An 8,707-nucleotide genomic window follows, 5' to 3' on the forward strand; every position below is an offset into this window, starting at 1 on the left:
CTGTTTCATGAGAAACTATTTGTTTTGTAAGCCTTCACCTGAAGTACAATTAAAAAAAAAATGAGATGGAATGCATAAACGTCAATATCCTAGGCATTAGTGAGCTGAAATGGACTGGTATTGGCCATTTTGAATCTGACAATCATAGGGTCTACTATGTCAGTAAGGAAAACTTAAAGAGGAATGGGATTGGGTTCATCCTCAAAAAGAATATTTCAAGATTTATCCTGAAGTGCAACCTGTCAGTGATAGGATAATATCCATATGCCTACAAGGAAGAACAAATATGACTATTACTCAAGTTTACGCACTAACCACTAAGGTCAAAGATGAATAAATTAAAGATTTTTACCAACTTCTGCAGTCTGAAATTGATCTAACATGCAATCAGGATACACTGATAATTACTGATGATAGGAATGGGAAAATTGGAAACAAAGAAGAAGGATCAGTAGTTGGAAAATATGGCCTTGGTGATAGATACGATGCCGGAGATCACATGAGAGAATTTTGCAAGACTAATGACTTCTTTATTGCAAATACCTTTTTTCAACAACATAAATGGTGACTATACACATGAACCTCACCAGATGAAATACACAGGAATCAAATCGACTACATCTGTGGAAAGAGACGATGGAAAAGCTCAATATCATCAGTAAGAACAAGGTGAGTAAGAACAATTGCTCATATGAAATTTCAAGTTGAAGAAAATTAGAACAAGTCCACGAGAGCAGAAGTATGACCTTGAGTATATCCTACCTGGATTTAGAGATCATCTCAAGAATAAATTTGACTCACTGAACACTAATGACCCGAGACCAGACTAGCTGTGGAATGATATCAAGGGCACCATACATGAAGAAAGTAAGAAGTCTTTAGAAAGACAGGAAAGAACGAAAAGACCAAAATGGAAGTCAGAAGAGACTCTGAAAGTTGCTCTTGAACATAGAGTAGCTAAAGCTAAAGGAAGAAATGATGAAGTAAAAGAGCTTACCAGAAGAATTCAAAAGGCAGCTCCAGATAAAGTATTATAATGAAATAAGCAAAGAGCTGGAGTTAGAAAACAAAACTAAAGAACACACTTGGCATTTCTCAAGCTGAAAGAACTGAAGAAAAAATTCAAGCCTCAAGTTATAATACTGAAGAATTCTAAGGGGAAAATACTAAATGACACAGGAAGCATCAAAAGATAATGGAAGGAATACACAGAGTCACTGTACCAAAAAGAATTCGTCGCCATTCAATCATTTCAGGAGGTAGCATATGATCAAGAACCAATGGTACTGAAGGAAGAGTCCAAGGTCGTTGGTGAAAAACAAGGCTCCAGGAACTGATGGTATACCAATTGAGATGTTTCATCAAACAGATGCAGTGCTGGAGGTGCTCACTCTTCTATGTCAGGAAATATGGAAGACAGCTACCTGGACAACCAGCTGGAAGAGATCCATATTTGTACCCATTCCAAAGAAAGGTGATCCAATAGAATGCGGGAATTATTAAACAATATCATTAATATAACATACAAGTAAAATTTTGCTGAAGATCATTCAAAAGTGGTTGCAGCAGTACATCAACAGGGACGTGCCAGAAATTCAAGCCAGATTCAGAAGAGGACGTGGGATGAGGGATATCATTGCTGATATCAGAGGGATCCTTGCTGAAAGCAGAGAATACCAGAAAGATGTTTACCTATGTTTTGTTGACTATACAAAGGCATTTGACTGTGTGGATTGGAACAAATTATGGATAACTTTGTAAAGAATGGGAATTCTAGAATACTTAACTGTGCTCATGAGGAACTTGTGCGTGGATCAAAAGGCAGTCATTTAAACAGAACAAAGGGATACTTCATGGTTTAAAGTCAGGAAAGGTGTGCGTCAAGGTTGTATCCTTTCACCATACTTATTCAATCTGTATGCTGAGCAAATAATCCACGAAACTGGATTATGTGAAGAAGAACCCGACATAAGGATTGAAGCAAGACTCATAAATAACCTGTGATATGCAGATAACGTATCCTTGCTTGGTGAAAGTGAAGAGGACTTGAAACATTTATGGATGAAGATCAAAGACCATAACCTTCATTATGGATTGCACCTCAACATAAAGAAAACAAAAATCCTCACAACTGGACCAATAAACAACATCATGATAAATGGAGAAAATATTGAAGTTGTAAAGGATTTTGTTTTACTTGGATCCACAGTCAACGTCCATGGAAGCAGCAGTCGAGACATCAAATGATGCATCTTATTGGGCAAATTTGCTGCAAAAGACATCTTTGAAGTATTAAAAGGCAAAGATATCACTTTAAGGACTAAAGTGTGCCTGACCCAAGCCATGATGTCTTCAATCATCTCATATGCATGTGAAAGCTGGACAAAGAATAAGGAATACTGAAGAAAAATTGATTCCTTTGAATTATGGTTTTGAAGAAAAATATGGAATATACAATGGGCTGCCAGAAGAACGAACAAATCTATCTTGGAAGAAGCACAGCCAGAATGCTCCTTAGAAGCAAGGATGGTGAGACTTCATCTCACATACTTCGGACATGTTATCAGGAGGGTCCAGTCCCTGGAGAAGGACATCATGCTCAGTAGAGAAGAGGGTCAGTGAAAAAGAGGAACACCCTCAACTAGCCGGACTGACACAGTGGTTGCAAAAATGGACTCAAGCATAACAACCATTGTGAGGATGGCACAGGACCATGTAGTGTTTCATTCTGTTGTACATAGGGTTGCTATGAATCGGAATCGACTCGATGACACCTAAGAACACCACCACCATATTAAAGTGAGTAATAATTTTTTTATTTTTCAAACAAATACATATGTATTTTTATCTAAATTATATGGCACCCCCCCATGTTTCCTAGCGAAACAGCAAAAAAGTGAAGGAATTTCTGTCAAATATAAATAAAAATTTAAAAATTATGTTCTGTGTATAGTAAATGAAAAATCATATCAGTATTTTGGAAACCCTGGTTGCATAGTGGTGAAGAGTTACGGCTGCTAACCAAAAGGCTAGCAGTTCGAATCCACCGGGCGCTCCATGGAAACTCTGTGGGGCAGTTCTACTCTGTCCTATAGGGTTGCTATGAGTCAGAATCAACTGGATGGCAAAATGTTTTTTTAATCAGCATTTTTAGAGCGGCTCCGAAGTTTCTAGATATCATTGTCTTCCTAAACACAATTCAAAACACAATTTTGCTTTTAAAAATAATTGTTGTTGAAGAAATTGTGATTAACAAAACTGTTCAGAGGAAAGGGGAGTCAGAAAGGTATAAAAGAGTTATTTTAAGTGGAATGAGAAATATATTTTAAAAATTTCCCTGAAAACTGTAAGGAAAAAAAAAAAGGAGACGAGTTAAAGGGAGGCCATTTTGATATGAACAGGCTACTGAAAATTCATGTTTATTTTTTAAATTGCCCTTCAGTATGCCTCTAATTCATGACACCACAAACTTTCATCTGCTTGTGAAAAATGCAGTCCTCCTTGCCATGTCCATGAAGGCTCTCTTGACTTGTTGATTCCTTAGGCTGTAAATAAAGGGGTTCAGCATGGGAGCTACTGAGGTGTTTAGCACAGCTACTCCCTTGCTCAAAGACACCCTGTCCTTTGCTGACGGATTAATATACATGAAAATGCAGCTGCCATAAGAGATGAAGATGACAATCATGTGGGAAGAACACGTGGAAAAGGCCTTTGTCCTCTGACTAGTAGAAGGAATTCTCAAGATTGTTCTGATGATATATATGTAAGACAGAATTATTAATGCCAATGTGAACATTAGCGTAAACACAGCACAGGAAAAACCCATTATCTCTAGAAATTTTGTGTCTGAACAAGAAAGTTGCAACAGGGGAAAATAATCACAGGTAAAATGGTCAATGTTAGATCTACAGTAATCAAGCTTTAACAGCAACATAAGTGCAGGGAATATGATTAAGAATGAAGTCAGCCACGAAGAGAAGACAAGCAGGCTGCAGACTCTATGATTCATGATAGTCACATAATGCAGAGGTTTGCAGATGGCCACAGAGCGGTCACAGGACATGGCAGCCAGAAGGTAAAATTCAGTGACTCCCAAGAGAATGAAAAAAAATAGCTGAGCAATGCAGTCACTAAAGGAAATGGTTTTATCACCTGTAATAATGGTGCCCAGGAACCTGGGTATACTGACAGTTGTGAATGAAACTTCTAACAAGGAGAAATTCCTGAGGAAGAAATACATGGGGGTCTGGAGGTGGGAATCCAGCAAGGTGAGGGCAATAATGGTCAGGTTCCCAGTGACGCTGAGCATGTAGGTGATGAACAGAAAGACAAAAATCACAACCTGAGCCTTGGGGTCATCTGACAATCCCAAGAGGATAAACTCTGTTATTGCTGTATGGTTCCTCATTCTTCAGGTGCTTATTTGTTTTCCTCCTGCAGACCTATAGGAGAAAGCACAAAGAACAAACGTGAAGAGTACGTTAACAAAATATCCAAGTGTGGAGCTGGAAGTTGGCTCAGACAGTACGTCACCTTCAAGGGAAATTTAAAGCACCCACAGAATGACAACAATGCTTTCTGTTCCTCTCTTTTACAGGTGAAAACTTGGGCAAAAGCAGGTTACAAAATAAAAACCCAAAAACTTTACATTATCATACAGCTTAAAGTGATAGAGCAGGGATTTGAACCCAACTTTTCTGATTCTAAGTACCACCTGTAAACTTTCAAGTTATTGTTAGGTGCCGTCGAGTCAAGTCCAACTCATAGCGACCCCATGTACAACAGAACGAAAAACTGCGCAGTCCTGCACCTCCCTCACAATCATTGTTAGGCTTGAGCCCATTGCTGCAGCCACTGTGTAAATCCATCTTGTTGAGGGTCTTTCTGTTTTTCACTGATCCTCTACCAAGCATGATGTCCTTCTCCAGAGACTGGTCCCCCCTGGTATCTTGTCCAAATTATGTGAGACGTAGTCTTGTCATCCTTGTATCGAAGGAGCATTCTGGCTGTACTTCTTCCAAGACAGATTTGTTCTTTCTTTTGGCCATCGTATATTCAATATTCTTCACCAACACCTTAATTCAAAGGTGTCATTTCTTCTTCGATCTTCCTTATTCATTGTCCAGCTTTTGCATGTATATGAGGTGATCGAAAACACCGTGGCTTGGGTCAGGGGCACCTTTGTCTTCAAGGTGACATCTTCGCTTTTCAACACTTTAAAGAGGTCTTTTGCAGCAGATTTGCCCAATGCAATGCATATTTTGATTTCTTGGCTGCTGCTTCCATGGGTGTTGATTGTAGATCCAAGTAAAATGAAATCCTTGACAACTTCAATCTTTTCTCCCTTTATCATGATGTTGCTTATTGGTACAGTTGTGAGGATTTTTGTTTTATGTTGAAGTGTAATCCAATCTGAAGGCTGTAGTCCTTGATCTTCATCAGTAAGTGCTTCAAGTCCTCTTCCTTTTCAGTAAGGAAGGCTGTGCCATCTGCCTAAAGATGAGTCTTCCTCCAATCCTGATGTCATGTTCTTCTTCGCATAATCCAGTTCCCGGATTATTTGCTCAGTATACAGATTGAATAAGTGTGGTGAAAAGATACAACCCTGATGTACACTTTTCCTGACTTTAAGCCAAACAGTATCCCCTTGTTCTGTTTGAATGACTGCTTGGTCTATGTACAGTTTCCTTATGAGCACAATTAAGTGTTCTGGGTTTGTCATTCTTTGCAATGTTATCCATAATTTGTTATGATCCACACAGTTCAATCCTTTTGCATAGTGAATAAAACACAGGCAAACATCCTTCTGATATTCTCTACTTCCAGCCAGGATCCATCTGACATCAGCAATGATATCCTTGGTACAAAATCCTTTTCTGAAACCAGCTTGAATTTCTGGCAATTCCCTGTCTATATACTGCTGTAGCCACTTTTGAATGATCTTCAGCAAAATTTTACTTTTGTGTGATATTAATGATATTTTTTGATAATTTCCACATTTGGTTGGATCATCTTTCTTTGGAATAGGAATAAGTATGGATCTCTTACAGTTGATCAACCAGGTGGCTGTTTTCCAAATTAGCATAGACATGTCAGCAATTCCAGCACTGCATCCATTTGTTGAAATATCTCAATTGGTATTCTGCCAATTCCTGGAGCCCTGTTTTTTGACAATCCCTTCAGTGCAGCTTGGACCCCTTCCTTCAGTACCATTGGTTTCTGATCATATGCTACCTCTTGAAATGACTGAATATCGACCAATTCTTTTTGGTATAGTGACTCTATATTCCTTCCATCTTTTTTTGATACTTCCTGGGTTGTTTAATATTTTCCCCATAGAATGCTTCAGTATTGCAACTCGAGACGACTTTTTTTTTTACTTCTTTCAGCTTGAGAAATGCAGAGGGTGTTATTGCCTTATGGTTTTCTATCTCCAGGTCTTTGCACATGTGGCTATAGTACTTTACTTTGACTTCTGGAGTTGCCCTTTGAAATCTTATGTTCTGCTGTTTTACTTCATCTTTTCTTCCTGTTGCTTTAGCTACTTAATGTTCAAGAACAAGTTTCAGAGTCTCTTCTGACATCCATTTTGCTCTTTTCTTTCTTTCCTGTCTTTTTAAAGACCTCTTGCTTTCTTCATGTATGATGTCCTTGAAATCATTCCACAGCTAGTCTGGTGTTCAATGAGTCAAATTTATGCTTGAGATGATCACTAAATTCAGGTGGGATATACTCAAGGTCATACTTTGGCTCTCATGGACTTGTTCTAATTTTCCTCAAATTCAACTTGAAATTTCATATGAGCAATTGTTCTTACACACCCTGTTCTTACTGATGATATTGAGCTTTTCCATCGTCTCTTTCCACAGACGTAGTCGATTTGATTCCTGTGTATTCCATCTGGTCAGGTTCATGTGTGTAATTGCCATTTATGTTTTTGAAAAAAGGTATTTTCAATGAAGAAGTCATTAGTCTTGCAAAATTCTATCATGCGATCTCCGGCATCGTTTCTATCACCAAGCCCATAGTTTCCAACAACTGATCCTATTTCTTTGCATTCCAATCACCAGTAATTAATCAATGTATGCTGATTGCTTGTTAGATCAATTTCAGACTGAAGAAGTTGGTAAAAATCTTTAATTTCTTCATCTTTGGCCTTAATGTTTGGTGTGTAAATTTGAAGAATAATTTTATTAACTGGTTTTCCTTGTAGGCATATGGATATTATCCTATCACTGACAACATTGTACTTCAGGATAGATCTTGAAATGTTTTTTTTTTTGATGATGAATGCAATTCCATTCCTCTTCAAGTTGTCATTACCGGCATGGCATAGTAGACCATATGATTGCCTGATTCAAAATGGCCAGTACCAATTCATTTTAGCTCACTATCGCCTAGGATATTGACGTTTATGCATTCCATTTCATTTTTGATGACTTCCAATTTTCCTAGATTCTTACTTCATACATTCCACATTCCAATTATTAATGGATATTTGAGCTATTTCTTCTCACTTTGAGTTGTGCCACATCAGCAGATGAAGGTCCTAAAAGCTTGACTCCATCCATGTCATTAAAGTTGACTCTACTTTGAGGAGGCAGCTCTTCCCCAGTCATCTTCTGAGTGCCTTCCAACCTGAGGCGCTCATCTCCTGGCACTATATCAGACAGTGTACCACTGCTATTCATAAGGTTTTCATTGGCTAATTCTTTTCAGAAGTAGACTGCCAGGTTCTTCTTCCTGATTTGTCTTAGTCTGGAAGTTCAACTGACACCTGTTCGCCATGGATGACCCTGCTGGTATTAGAATATTGATGGCATATCTTGTAGCATCACAGCAATATGCAAGCCCCCACAGTAGGACAAACTGACAGACACATGGGGGAACCTTTCAAGTAGACATACCAAAAAGTTCCTCCTCAATCAGAATCAGCTTTGTGTTGATGCTCCCATCCCAATGAAAGTTTCTCGTTCTAATTTTTTTTTCTCTTTATTATAGGCAAATCTACAGGTATATTAATACAAAAGAAAAATATGTTAGTTAAAGATTTAACTTTTCTCCAAAAAGGAAAGGTTAACTTGACACTTCCAAAAAGGAGACTCATTTATCCTCCGTCATGTATCCACTTTTGCTTTTCCAAATGCTATTACCTCTTTGGAAGTCAGAGATACTGAAGCCATTGCCATGAGCAACCTCAGATGTTAGGAATAGCAGGGAGAAAGAGGTAGAAGACTGCCTTAGTTATCTAGTGCTGCTATAATAGAAATACCACAAGTGGATGGCTTTAACAAAGAGAAATTAAGTCTCTCACAGCCTACAAGGCTACAAGTCTGAATTCAGGAAGCCAGCTCCAGAGGAAGGCTTTCTTTCTCTGTCAGCTATGGGGGAAGGTCCTTGTCATCAGTCTTCCCCTGGTCTACGAGCTTCTCAGCACAGGAACCCTGATTCCAAAGGATGTGCTCCCCTCCTGGTTCTTCATTCTTGTTGGCTTGAGATCCCTCTATCTCTCTGCTAGATTTTCTCTTTTATATCTCTAAAGAGATTGACTCAAGATACAATCTAATCTTGTACATTGATTCCTGCCTCATTAACATAACTGCCTCTATTCCTGCCTCATTAACATCATAGAGGTAGGATTTACAACACATAGGAAAATCACATCAGATGACAAAATGGTAGGCAATCACACAATACTGGGAATCAT

At 38.5% G+C, this 8,707-nt stretch overlaps 1 protein-coding gene across 1 annotated transcript; it reads right to left on the reverse strand.

Annotated features, from left to right (window-relative positions):
* Nucleotides 1-3,384: 3,384 nt before the first annotated feature.
* On the reverse strand, nucleotides 3,385-4,439 carry LOC101357785 (olfactory receptor 6C1). Its single transcript, XM_004373918.2, has one exon. It carries the CDS (start codon nucleotides 4,406-4,408, stop codon nucleotides 3,473-3,475), a length of 936 nt encoding a protein of 311 aa, XP_004373975.1. The 5' UTR covers nucleotides 4,409-4,439; the 3' UTR covers nucleotides 3,385-3,472.
* Nucleotides 4,440-8,707: the final 4,268 nt, after the last annotated feature.

The sequence above is a fragment of the Trichechus manatus genome, unplaced genomic scaffold, assembly GCF_000243295.1.
Source record: "Trichechus manatus latirostris isolate Lorelei unplaced genomic scaffold, TriManLat1.0 scaffold00027, whole genome shotgun sequence".
NCBI classification, from domain to species: Eukaryota; Metazoa; Chordata; class Mammalia; order Sirenia; family Trichechidae; genus Trichechus; species Trichechus manatus.